We start from the raw sequence: 14272 nt of genomic DNA, 5'->3' as shown, positions 1-14272 counted from the left end.
ATTATTATAATCAATTATAAAACCCTGATGTCCTTGTCAGGATATGACTGAATTGTTCTGTTCAGCATGACATTTCTTATTTCACAATAATTTAGGAAGTATTATTAAGTAGTAAGGAGCCCTGCCCTTAGCTGATGAACTTAACAAGACCAGATTAAGAGAAATTTACTGTCAGAGATGTAAAAACTCTCTATTCTTTATTTTTTTTTAACATCTTTATTGGAGTATAATTACTTCACAATGGTGTGTTAGTTTCTGCTTCATAACAAAGTGAATCAGCTATACATATACATATATCCCCATATCTCCTCCCTCTTGCGTCTCCCTCCCACCCTCCCTATCTCACCCCTCTAGGTGGTCACAAAGCACCAAGCTGATCTCCCTGTGCTATGCGGCTGCTTCCCACTAGCTATCTATTTTACATTTGGTAGTATATATAAGTCCATGCCACTCTCTCACTTCGTCCCAGCTTACCCTTCCCCCTCCCCAGTCCTCAAGTCCATTCTCTACAAGTCTCCGTCTTTATTCCTGTCCTGCCCCTAGGTTCTTCAGAACCATTTTTTTTTTTAGATTCCCTATATATGTGTTAGCATATGGTATTTGTTTTTCTCTTTCTGATTTACTTCACTCTGTATGACAGACTCTAGGTGCATCCATCTCACTGAAATAACTCAATTTTGTTTCTTTTTATGGCTGAGTAATATTCCATTGTATATATGTGTCACATCTTCTTTATCCACTCATCTGTCAATGGACACTTAGGTTGCTTCCATGTCCTGGCTATTGTAAATAGAGCTGCAATGAACATTGTGGTACATGACTCTTTTTGAATTATGGTTTTCTCAGGGTATATGCCCAGTGGTGGGATTGCTGGGTCGTATGGTAGTTCTGTTTTTAGTTTTTTAAGGAACCTCCATACTGTTCTCCATAGTGGCTGTATCAATTTACATTCCCACCAACAGTGCAAAGGGTTCCCTTTTCTCCACACCCTCTCTAGCATTTATTGTTTGTAGATTTTTTGATGATGGCCATTCTGACTGGTGTGAGGTGATACCTCATTGTAGTTTTGATTTGCATTTCTCTAATGATTAGTGATGTTGAGCATTCTTTCATGTGTTTGTTGGCAATCTGTATATCTTCTTTGGAGAAATGTCTATTTAGGTCTTCTGCCCATTTTTGGATTGGGTTGTTTGTTTTTTTGATATTGAGCTGCATGAGTTGCTTGTATATTTTGGAGATTAATTCTTTGTCAGTTACTTCATTTGCAAATATTTCCTCCCATTCTGAGGGCTGTCTTTTCGTTTTGTTTATGAAAACTCTCTATGCTTAAACGTGCTTAAATATATCATATTTTTTTAGATTTTACTTTTTTTTCTAACTTACCTTTCAAATTATGTTGATATTCAATGGTCTGTTGTAGCCCTTTTATCATATTATGAAGAGTAGCACATTCTAAAACATAAAAGATAAATTTATTTGAATATTATTTGCTTTCATTTTGGAATTATTATCTCAAAGTTGAGATACTTAAAATAATATTTAATTGACAATTATGAGACTTAATAAATCAACCAGATATCTCAAAATAAATTATATAATAAATACTTTTTAAGCACTCTTTAAGCACTCTTTAGGTCAAATGCACTCCAGGATTTAGTAATGAGTTTTCTAAGGCACGATAAACCCAGTACAGTAGGGATTCCCCACCATGTGACTTAGTAACATCTGCCCTAGAAGTAAGGCACATTTGGACATGTCTGGAGAACTATGAGGTTTGTATCCAAGTGAATTTTCCATAAAAGAACATTCTAAGGAAAGAGAGTCAAGGAACATTAAGTTCTGTTCAAAAATAGAGAGAGCTGATGAGATGGTGTCATTTGGGGAAGACAATGCTTTTCTTCCTCACTGTCCTCTAACCTGTTCTCTTTACCTGAGTCCTAGGGCAAGGGAGTAGCAATAAAAGGAGTAAAAACTCAATGTGCTGAGTTACAAGGCATCAGCAACTTTGGTGCCAATGTCTTCTTGCATAATGGGAGATGGAACCTCCTTTGCAAGCATTAGTGCCCTGACATGTGCATATAAGCTTTCAGTATACCCTTGGTTATCACCAGCAACAGCTGATGGTAGCAACAGTGGTGGAAACTTCTGTAACTTTAATCAGTCCACTTGGCTGTAAGCTCCAGGATAGCAGGGACTATTTTCTTTTTTTTTCTATTTCTCCCTAGTACTTAGAACAGTTGTGGTCCATAATAGTCTTTCCATAAATATTTGTTAAGTGATTGATTGATTGACAGGCAATATCATAGTAAGAAAGGAATAAGTGGAGAAACTGTGGTGTGAAAATAATATTGTATTGATATTCAAAGTGCTTTGCAAATATTAAATCATTTAATCCTCTTAACCCTTTGACATTGGTCCTAGTATTTGCCTCATTTTACATATGAGGAAATCCATATGGAGAAGTTTAGCAAATTATCCAAAGTTATAAATAGTAGATGGTAGAGCTACAACATGAACTCCAGCAGTCCAGCACCAAAGTCAATGATTCTAACTACTTTACTACCACCAAGAAGACCAGCGCAAGACCACTTCTTCAGAGTAATTTGAGTAGGTGGGAGGCCCTGGAAAGAGGGCAAGAACAGAGCCAGAGACAGACTCTGTGATAGTTATTGCTATCACATTTTTACTATAAATTTGAGAAACCCAGGTTGTACTAGTTTAAGTTTATAATTATACTAGCTAAATATGTAATGATGAAAACTTCATAAAGAATAACAATATTTTTAAAAAGAAAGATTAGGGCAATTTCATTCTTATGTGCTTGGCTTAACAGCTAATAAATATTGAACCTTATGCTCTTCCTTTCTGTTTTAGAGGCCCACGGCCGATATTCAGGCACTATGCATTAGTGTGACACACTGACTAGTTTCCATTTTACTTGGGTATCTGTTTTGATGGTTAAATATTAAATACCGCATTTGTGTCTAACAATAATAATTGTCTAGGTATAATAAAGTACTATTATTGAATGTTTACCCTGCCAGGCATTACACTAAGTACCTTATAAACATCATAATCAGTATTCAAACTGATACTGAGAAGTTGGTATAATTATTGTGATTTTGCAAAGGGAGGAAGTCACCCATAGAGGTCTGGTTACTTAACAAAGATTCCACAGTATATGGAAGGTCTAGTTTTGAACATAGGTTTTTTGCATTTCAAATCCTGTGCTCTTAATTCAGTACTTCCTCAGGAATTGTAGGATATGCTGATGAAACCATGAAATTTGGAATCAGAGGAACCAGATTAGAGTTTTCTTTACTTTGTAGCTATGACACTCTGGGTAAGCTACTATTCTCATATATTAGACTGTTCTGACAAACAAATGAAAAAATATACTTTCTAAAATCACTTACAAATATGCAACATTGTTATTGTTGTTGTTACTATTTCTCTCCTCTCTGTCCCATAACAATTTGTATATATTGCTTTTCTCCATTGTTCACATTACATTTTAGTTATTTGTGGTTTCTCCCTCTAGATAGTGAACTCTTTCAGGTAAAGATATTTATTTTGATATTCCTTGCTTCTAAAGTGGTAACTATTTCATAGGTGTTCAATAGTTTTTGTATTCATTAACTAAGTGAAAGAACCAGTACTGTGAGGGGAGAATTCAAAACTTCACCTTTCAGTTAGAGGTCCCGCACTCAGTCTCCATGTACTTTTTTCAACTACACTAATAGAAATGAAAGTATTTTGTAGAAGTTAAAATCTTTATGCTAGTATAAGGTTCTACTCCTCCCCATTCCCCCTCTACCTTCCCCACCACCAACTCAGACAAAGTTCCCACCGTCCTCCATTTTTTTTCTCTTGCTGTTTCCCAGTAATAGAATGATGGTTAAGTGACAACTGACATTACCTACTTCATGTATGGTACTGTATTAGCTGCTACAATTAAAAATGAAGGCATAGATCCTGCCATCACTTGTCTTTGTGCCTTTAAAAGCATGAATCCAGCATTTATGAAATATGGTACCTCAGTAATCAGCAAATTGAAAACAGAGCCCTGAAACTGAAAGTATACTGAATGTTCCCAAAATGTGTATTTTCAAATTTAGAACACAAGATGGCTCTCTCAACACACTTTTTTTTTTTTAAAACAAAGGAAACTGGCTCAATAAGGAATTCTTCAAAAGGTGTCAATAGAATACCATTCATTATTTCAGAATAATAGCTTTTAATTCTCTTTGCAAATCTTTACCTGCATTATCATTTCTGTTGGACTTTACAGTGTAATTTGAAGTATACTATCTTATCCAATTCTTAAAAACTAGAGCTCAGAATATTAAGCTACTGCTTATACTGTATAATTTAGTAAATCAGTGATTATTTTGAGGTCACATTTAGGCTCTATCATTAACAAGCAATTTGGGCATTAATATCTATTTCATAAAGCAGTTGGAAATATTAAATAATTATGTATGACAAGGTTTTTTTTTTAATAGTATATGATCCTCAATATCAATATTATACCATCTTGAGCTGGCAAAGACATTGTTTATCTGGTATCAGGTGAAGAAAATAAAATATCAAGATATCATTCTTTATTGTTGAACAAGTCCAATCATTATATGTAGTTTGTTCTTCCTCTCTAAGTGAATTAGTACACATTTTGCTTTCTAAGATATTCTCACTTGTTCTTTCACTTATACTGCGTATTATTCAGCAAAAAGGCCATTAGATTTAGAATAAGTATAACTGGATTTTAAAGAAGTATTTGATTATGTTTTTCAAGTAATACATACACATGAAACACAAGTTTAGTGAAAAGTGACTATCTCGCCAATCTCTGCCTCAAAACTAACCAGTTTCCCTCCCCTCAAAGCAACCACTGTTACCCGGACATTGTTTATCTTTCCAGAGATATACAAATATATAGGGGAGAGGGTGTTTGTGTGTGCATTAAGATATATTTTTATAAAAATGATAATATACTGTTGTGTACACTGTTGTTTTCATTTACTGTATGTGGGAGATTATGTTATATCATATAAAGGTACTTCATTTTTTTTATCAGTTACGTAGTATTTCGTTAAATAAATATACCATAATTTATTTAACCAGATATCCACTGATAGATGTCACTCTTGGAAAGGCTTTCTCAGTTCTTAAAAACATAAAATCAAAAACCCCTATATTCTCTTCCAGTTTTTTTTAAATTGTGGCTTCATTTTTTGACCTTTAATTAACTTTATTTTTTAGAACAGTTTTAGATGTACAGAAAAATTGGGAAGATATTACAGAGAGTTGCCAAATATTCTATACCTGGTCTCCCCTATTATTAACATCTTACTTTAGTACAGTATGTTTGCTATAATTGATGAACCAATGTTGATACACTATAATTAACTAAAATCTATGCTTTATTCTGATTTTCTTAATTTTTACCTAATGTCTTTTTTCTGTTCTACGATTCCATTCACAATACCACATTACATTTAGATGTCATGTCTTCCTTGGGTCCTCTTTGCTGTGATAGTTTCTCAGAGTTTTCTTGTTTTTGATGACCTTAACAGTTTTGCAGAGTACTGGCCAGGTATTTTGTAGCATGTCCCTCTATGTGAATCTGTCTGATGCTTATCTCATGATTAGATGAGGTTATGGGGGGGAAGAACATAGAGGTAAAGTGCCATTTTCATCACATCATAGCAAAGATACATACTATCAACATTACACCCAGTTGACCTTGATTACTTGCCTTAGGTCGTGTATGTCAGATTTCTCCACTATATAGTTACTCTCCACCACCTCCCTTTCCATTCTGTATGTTTCCCTACAGTGAAGAAAGTCACTGTACACAGCCCACACCTCATGAGTGGGGTGTTATGATATACTTCCTTGAGGCCAAGTCACTTACATAAGTTATTTGGAATTCTGCAGAGATTTATCTCTTCACCCCATTTATTTATTTATTTAATCATTTATTTATTTTTTAAAATTTTTATTTATTTATTTATTTATTTATTTATTTATTTATTTGGCTGTGTTGGGTCTTCGTTTCTGTGCGAGGGCTTTCTCTAGTTGTGGCGAGTGGGGACCACTCTTCATCGCGGTGTGCGGGCCTCTCACTGCCGCGGCCTCTCTTGTTGCGGAGCACAGGCTCCAGATGCGCAGGCTCAGCAATTGTGGCTCATGGGCCTAGTTGCTCCGTGGCATGTGGGATCTCCCCAGACCAGGGCTCGAACCCGTGTCCCCTGCATTGGCAGGCAGATTCTCAACCACTGCGCCACCAGGGAAGCCCTAATCATTTATTTTTATCAGTATGTACTCATGGATATTTATTATATACTTTGAGTTATAATCCAATACTACTTTATTTATTTTGTTGCTCAAATTGTTCCAGCTTTGGTCATTGAGAACTTTTTCACTTGGGTCCTTTATCCCTTTAACATACCCCTATCATTGTGGAGTTTTTTTTCTTTTTGAGCACTTGCTTATTTTCTGGTACTACAAGATGCTTTAGGCTCATCTTATATATTTCTTGCCCCAGTCTTAAAATCAACCATTTCTTCAAGAAGCCCTGGTTCCATTTATTATAAGACGGTATTAGAAACCAAGATCTTGGTGCTAGGTTCGTTTGTTCCTAATGATTTTATGCCCTCTCAGTTGACGTAGTGAGGAATTATATGTATACAGCTTCTTCTTCTTTTTTCTTTTTCTGATGCCCAACTCTTTCTTAGTAAGGACCCTCGGTCTGGCAAAGGGAAGGCTGGGATGGACAGGACTAGCATCCGTCTAGGGGGATCTTCCTGGTTATCAGGTGGCTTCTGCATGCAGGTGTAGAGGAAATACCTTATGGATGAGACCCCCACAGAGGGCAGCACTGTGACTGGCAAGCAGCAGAGGTAGGAGGGGAGCCCTAGGCACAGCTGGGCTCCTGGGACAGCAGGGCTTCCATGCTGGGCACAGACACACCTTTGGGGAACTTCTCTAACTTCCAGGCAACATCGCTGCAGCACACAGAGCCCAGGTGATGAGCTTGGAATCTGTTGAAAGCAGCGGTTATCGGCGGGCTAGGGCAAGGCCTTCCACAGGAAGGCGCAAAGCAGGTGCATCTGCGTGCCATTCATCACACACTTCTGGAAAAGCGTGACCATCTCTGATGAGCTTGAGGGAATTCAGGCTCTCTTGGTACTTGGTGTTCTCCTGATGCCTGGAACTGGTTGCGTGGGAAGCCCAGCACTACCAGGCCTGGGGCAAAGTTGCCGCTGCACCTGGTTCATCTGAGTGCAGTCTCAGACCTTTGTGCCGCAGAGCAATGCCGCTTTCTCAATGAGTAGCACCGTGCCAGGCTGGGTGCCCAGGCTCCCAGGCTCCCTAAGGGCTAACGGGTGCACAGAGAAGGTGTAGAGCAAGGAGAGGCAGTGGGGATGGAGGCTGCTGGGAGCTGAGCAGAGCGCATGGCGTGGACGTCCAAGAAGCGAGGGGAGAGCTTCAGACTAGAACAGCCCATTTTTAACACTAAAATTTTTGACCCATCTGAAATTTCTTCTGGTGTAATTGTGAGGCAGGAATTCAACTGTACTTTTTCCATGTGTTTGAAGACCTGGATTGAGCCTTGGATTTGCCATTTCTTTTTTTTTTTTTAAGAGTTTTTTGATGTAGACCATTTTTTAAAAAGTCTTTATTGAATTTGTTACAATATTGCTTCTGTTTAATGTTTTTGGTTTTTTGGCTGTGAGGCATGTGGGATCTTAGCTCCCCGACCAGGGATTGAACCTGCACCCCCTGCGTTGGAAGGCGAAGTCTTAACCACTGGACCGCCAAATCCAGGGAAGTCCCTGGATTCGCCATTTCTTAGCTGACTGGACTCAGACAGATTACCTTCTTTTGTTCATGTTTCTTCATTACCGAGGTGGAATAGTAATACCAGTCCTATCTGTCTTTCAGGTTTATATTAAGGATAAAATGAAATGATAGTCTGGAAAGTTCTATGTGAATTTAAAATATTTTACAAATGTAAAATCACTGTTACAGCAAAAAGCACACTCATTAGAATTACTATTTCTGTAGGCAGCAAAGAACTAACCTTCTTTAATTGCGACCTCCTTTGTTTGCATTACTTTCAATAAACAGTTAGCTTTTTCCAACTGCATATCCAGTATATTGTTCTTTCCACTGGTTTCTATCATTCTCTATAGAAGAAACAGAATACATATTATCACTAAATCAATGCTGCTATTTTGATTTTTTTTTTTTTTTTACCTAAGTATATGAAGACTAATGAAAATACAAACCACTTAATACCTGAGAGTCTAATAATTAAGCCTGGCATATATTTTTAAATAAGCCAGCTTTCTAATTTATCTTTAATTTAAAGAGTAACATGGTAAAAAGTTAAAACAGATGAACACTTATGAAAAGTTATAAAAAGTAAAAATATGATCTAATTTGAACCTCCTTCTTTCCAACTATTCAACCTCCAGTCCTACGATTAACAATTCCTTATAAATATTTCCAAAATATTTTATGACTATACAACTATAGGAAAGGGTCATATTATACTCTGTTCTGTACCTTGGATGTTCCACTTAGTACTATTTTCTTGGAGATGATGTCACATAAGCACATAAAGGTCTACCTCATTCTTTTTAACAGCTGCATTGTTTTATTCATGAATATAATTTATTTAAATAGTTCCCTATTGAGGAAAATTTGTGCTGTTCCCACTTTTTTGCTATTACAGACAATTTATAAATATTCTTGAACATATCTCTTTGATATCTTTGTGAATAGTGTAATAGCTGCCATGTATCCTTCAAGCACCTTCAAAAATCATCAATTCATGACCTGTCCTGTATCATCTATACCTCTACCCATTCCCTAGTCTCACCACTTCTGAATTTATCTCAAAGCAACTCCTTGACATTATATTATTCCATCCATAAATATTATCATTTATATGCATCTCTAAGAGATGACTCAAAGATACAATCACAATACCATTATCACATCAAAAAATGAACAATATTTCTTATTTAAAATGTCTAAGAATACAAGAGTTAATTCCAAATTAATCTTCAAATACTTTGTACAAATTCCTCTCCCACCAAAGTACTTATTTCCTTCTCTTTCTCTCTTACTTTGGTCAGAATCACTTGGTTAAGAAATCCCAAGATCATTGTTGAAAAAAAAGCTCATGTTATCTCAAAATACCCATCATCACGAAAATTCTTTCATTATGGCAATACTACATTGTACGAAGGAATAGAGAAGGATGATAAGAAAAGGAGAGAAAATAGAAGTAGGTATTATTCCCCCTCCTATTCCTGTTTCACAAATCCACCTCCCAAGTCTTTAATTTATCCATCTACATTTCTCAACAGCTATTCCTACTCCTCTTCCAGACAGAGGAGGAGAGTAAAAGCCTAATATATACTTGTGGGTATGGTCTACCATGTAATTTGTTCAGAGTTGGGGAGGGGGACTTTAAACAAGTCTGCTTTTAGGCAAAAGAGAAGAAAAAGGGAACAAATAAAATAGGAAAGACTAAAAAAATTAAGAGTTAGTCATAATGGCAAGAGACTGAGGATTGAGTCTACTTCAATTCTTACTAAACCATTCTTGAATTTATGGACATCCTGGGTACTTACACATGTATTTCCCCTTTAAGTTTAGCAAAAGTGTATCATTATTCGTTCCCTTGCCCCCAAAACATTTTGATGTATTAGTATAAACGAGCCAAAACCACATGTTTTAAATACAGATTTTAAAAATGAGAGAGAGGGGCTTAGCAAAATGTATTTCCATTATTTTTACCTTGCTTATTTTTTTGTACATTTTTTTTCTTCCCAACTCCCTCCATTGGCAAAATCTGTTCCACTTTTCCTTATATTCTACAATTGTTTGATATCATTACATACCTTTTCTATCTGTGAGAAGTCATTTATAAGTTTGTCAATATTCACATTGCTAATCTTTTTCATACATCCTTCACTGCTTGGATTCATATCTAAACTAATGAAGAGTAGATAGTGTTAAAACAAACAAACAAACAAAATACAAAGCATATAATAGTGGTAATAGCTCAAATACTAAAGTTTCTGTACTTCACTCATGGAGTACCTACTTGAGCTCCATTGCACTCAGAGAATTTTTATTATACCCCCAGTATTAACCATGGTCAAATGAATTAAGGCTTCTCCACTCCTCTCCACACCCACACCAGCCAAGTTTTCTCTAAACCAATCTAAAATTAGTGCAATGATATGTGCATATTTAGAAATTATTTGTCCCTATTACACAAAAAACAAATTATGCCACTGTTCAACACTCATCTCTTTGCCATCAGTATGGCTGTACTTAAAATCTGATGCATTACTAAATCTGATGCATGACTTTTAAATATAGGTATTCTCAATTTTAGATGTTTATAATATTTAATTATCATGCCACAAATATTTTTTGCTGCATTTCTTGGTAGTCTGCCTGTTGCTAGGAATTGAACTGTGTCTCCTCCAAAATTCTTATGTTGAAGCTCTAAACTCCAGTGTGACTGTATTTGGAGATAGAATCTTTAGGAGATAATTAAGGTTAATTATGGATAATTAAGGAATGAAGTCATAAAGGTGGGGCCCTAATCTAATAGGACTGTGGCCTTATAAGAAGAGGAAGAGAGAGAGTGCTCTTGTTCTCTCTCCATATGTTCACACTGAGGATAGGCCTTGTGAGCACACAGTGAGATGGTGGTTGTCTGAAACCCAAGGAGAGAGCCCCCGTGAGGTATCAAGCCTGCTGGCACCTTAATTTTGGACTTCCCAGTTTCCAGAACTATGAGAAAATAAACTTCTCTTGTTTAAGCCACTCAGCCTATAGTATTTTGTTACAGCAGCCTGAGTAGACAATACAATTATTGAATATTTTTAATATTTTGTATGGTAACCTGTTTGGTAAATAAAGGACATAAGGAAATTAATATGCTCAAAGCAATCGCTAAGAATTTCTATTCTCTTATTTTGTATAAGAATACTTTGGGATATAGCCAACTAACTGTTGAAGTGAAGAATGAGTTTCAGTTTTAGTTCTATGGAACCAATCACAAGAAATTCTGCAGAATTCCAGAGGTAAACTCATTTAGTTAGGATGGAGAAATTGACTTTTGCAAAACAGTAAGCATTTACATTTGAGGGTGGGAGAGTGTCTAGAAGAATCAGGATTAATATAATCTAAAAGTATGAAATACTTGTCTTTAGACTTTTCTCTAGCAAAGAGGAAGGAGAAAATACAAATTTGAAATTTAGGTAATCTAGACTGAGGAAAGGGCATGTGCCAATGCCTGGTGTGTGAAAGTGGCAGTGACAAGTAGTCCAAAGTAAAGGTAAGTAAAATTCCTAAAGTAATTACTCAAAGTAATTTTGGGGACATATTGTTTAGAATGAGGTACACCGAAACATAAATATTGCTTGACAATTTGTTACTTCATAAAGAAATCCCATTTCCTTCCTCTTTTTATATTGCATTAACAACTATTAGTGGTTTTCAATCTGAATTTTAGCTGTGTATTTTCAGTTTATTGAATTATTATCCTCTGTATCACCTATACTAGTAAAACTCTTCAATAGTTAAAACTTGATCCTTAAGACAGGAGACTAACTGTATTAGCAACCCATGATAAATGCAGTAAAATTCCTTTTGGGGTAAAATTTAGAAATCATTATGATTTGATATACTGTTTTTGAACTGTATACTGTTTTGATCTATAGGATAATCTTAAGTAGTTAATGATGCAAAATCCTCCCTCTCAACTTTTTTTTTAGTTCTTAACATTTTATTATATTTTATTTTACCCCCCCCCCCCGACCCTTGGCAACCTCAAGTCTGTTCTCTATGTCTGTGAGTCTGTTTTTGTTTTCTAGATAGGTTCATTTATGCTATATTTTAGATTCCACATACAAGTGATATCATATGGTATTTATCTTTCTCTTTCTGACTTCCTTCACTTAGTATGATAATCTCTAGTTACATCCATGTTGCTGCAAATGGCATTATTTGGTTCTTTTGTATGGCCGAGTAGTATTCCATTGCATATATGTTCCACATCTTCTTTATCCATTCATCTGTTGATAGACATTTAGGTTGTTTCCATGTTTTGGCTATTGTAAATAGCGCTGCAATGAACATAGGGGTGCATGTGTCTTTTCGAATTATAGTTTTGTCTGGGTATACGCCCAGGAGTGGGATTGCTGGCTCATATGGTAATTCTGTTTTTAGTTTTCTGAGGAACCTCCACACTGTTTTCCATAGTGGCTGCACCAACTTACATTCCCTCCAACAGTGCAGGAGGGGTCCCTTTTCTCCACACCGTCTTCAGCATTTGTTACTTGTAGACTTTTTAATGATGGCCATTCTGACTGGTGTGAGGTAATACCTCACTTAAGTTTTGATTTGCATTTCTCTAATAATTAGTGATGTTGAGCATCTTTTCATGTGCCTGCTGGCCATCTGTATGTCTTCTTTGCAGTTCCTAACATATTATTATTATTTTTTTAAAATTAATTTATTTACAATTATTTATTTTAGGCTGTTGGGTCCTTGTTGCTGCACACTTGCGGCGAGTGGGGGCTTCCCTTGCGCAGCTGGGGCTCTAGGTGCACAGGCTTCAGTAGTTGTGACACACAGGCTTAATTGCCCCGCAGCATGTGGGGTCTTCCCGGACCAGGGCTCGAACCCGTGTCCCCTGCTTTAGCAGGTGGATTCTTAACCACTCCGCCACCAGGGAAGTCCTGTAGTTCCTAACTTTTAAATGAAAAAGGTTTTACTAGGGTTTTGTCTCAGAACGTGGCTCCTGAACTAAACTCATTTTAATTTGAGCTTGATTTTCTCCCAACTCCTCCTCGCTAATGAGACCCTTGAGGTGTTTTTAAACCATCACTAATATCATAAAACCATCCTTATAAAATCATCATTAACATTCCACTGGCTGTTATCACATGCTATTCCTTTTGTCACACTGGCCAAGCCATCTGATTGTTTCTAAGTGTCTTCATTGCCCCTCCTCCGATGTACGAAGGACAAGGTCAAGATCTTTTCAGTCTGTATGGTCTTCTTGCCCAGTGAACTAGGTGACAAGCTGGTGATTCAGGGATCGTCAGATTCTTGGTGGGAAGCAGGGACTGACTTGTGACCTCCACAGCCCCAAATTCAACCATCCGCACAGTGGGTGGCAGCCCCATTTCCTTCCGTGCCCTCCTCCTGTGTCGCCGCCTTGCCCTCGCCCCTACCCTGCTCAGGCCGGCCCGCGGCAGCCCAACGACAGGCTTGTGTTATCTCCCCACCCCGCCTCCTTGCCGCCCCGCATGAATTCACCCTCAGTCCTGAGGCCCGGGGATTCCAGTTTCCTCCACTCGCATCCTGCTGTCCTTAGGAGTCCAACTCTACAGCAGGACCAGCATCCTCAGGCGTGGGAGAAGTGGCTGGGTCAGAACTCTGTTCTGAACCAGGAGACTGTAAGGAGGTGTTAAGTAAAGAATAGTCACGGAAAAGGGAATTCCGAACCCGCCCACGAAGGGTCTGGAGCGTACCTGCCGTCTCCCACAGTTCCCTCAGTCTCCCCGCCCCGCCCCCCGCAGCTTCCTCCCGGTGCTGGTCCGCCCCTGACTGCTGTCCCTTCCCCGGGAAGCGGGTTCCCCCAACAATGGGCCCGCCCTTCTCCCGGTCCCACCTGTGCGCTGCCCTAGGGCCCCTCCTCCAGCCTTACCTCCTTCAGCCTTACCTCCTTGGGCTTCTTAGGTATTCTCATGGAGTTTCTAGAATATGATTCAACACTTAGTGACTGTCAGATCAATAATTATCTCCTGAGCAAAGAATAAATCACATTGGGTTAAGTTTTGATTAATGAGTCAGCACTATTGAGTAAATAATAATCCATATTTATTCTAGTAACATAAAGTAGGCTTATAAAGTACCAGACACTATGCAAGGTGATGGAGATGAAAACGTGGATACAGTGCATTCTGTGCAGTCCAGAGTCAGTTAATGGATATGATCTCTCTTCTACAGAGTTTTGTCTTGGTAGCTTAGTGGTTAAGGACATGGGGTCTGCGTGGATCCAACCCGCAACTCTTTTATTTACCAACTGGGTGATCATGGGCAAGTTCTAAATTATACCTGCTTCAGCTTCTTTACCTGTAAGATAGACATTAATTTATTAATGTCTACCTCATAGGGCTGTTGCAATGTTTAAATGAAATGATGCATTTTAAAAGTACATAAT

At 37.5% G+C, this 14272-nt stretch overlaps 1 protein-coding gene across 3 annotated transcripts in view; it reads right to left on the bottom strand.

Annotated features, from left to right (window-relative positions):
• The window catches only part of CCDC152 (coiled-coil domain containing 152), a 27800-nt gene extending 14205 nt beyond the window's left edge, over positions 1–13595 (bottom strand). The window contains exons 1-4 of one of the 3 annotated variants that reach the window (XM_057541281.1): positions 13581–13595; positions 9924–10017; positions 8090–8195; positions 1384–1452 (exon numbers count right to left, since the gene is read on the bottom strand). In XM_057541281.1, the coding sequence (XP_057397264.1) occupies positions 1384–1452; positions 8090–8195; positions 9924–10010 (262 nt within the window). In that variant the 5' untranslated portion in view covers positions 10011–10017; positions 13581–13595. Of the gene's footprint in view, positions 1–1383; positions 1453–8089; positions 8196–9923; positions 10018–13365 lie in introns of all 3 variants that reach the window. The other 2 variants (XM_057541280.1, XM_028162167.2) reach the window with 2 other exon arrangements.
• Between the last annotated feature and the right edge of the window lie 677 nt (positions 13596–14272).

Source organism: Balaenoptera acutorostrata, chromosome 2, assembly GCF_949987535.1.
Source record: "Balaenoptera acutorostrata chromosome 2, mBalAcu1.1, whole genome shotgun sequence".
NCBI classification, from domain to species: Eukaryota; Metazoa; Chordata; class Mammalia; order Artiodactyla; family Balaenopteridae; genus Balaenoptera; species Balaenoptera acutorostrata.
The sequence above is the reverse complement of the archived record's forward strand: the minus strand, read 5'-3'. Positions and strand labels throughout refer to the sequence as shown.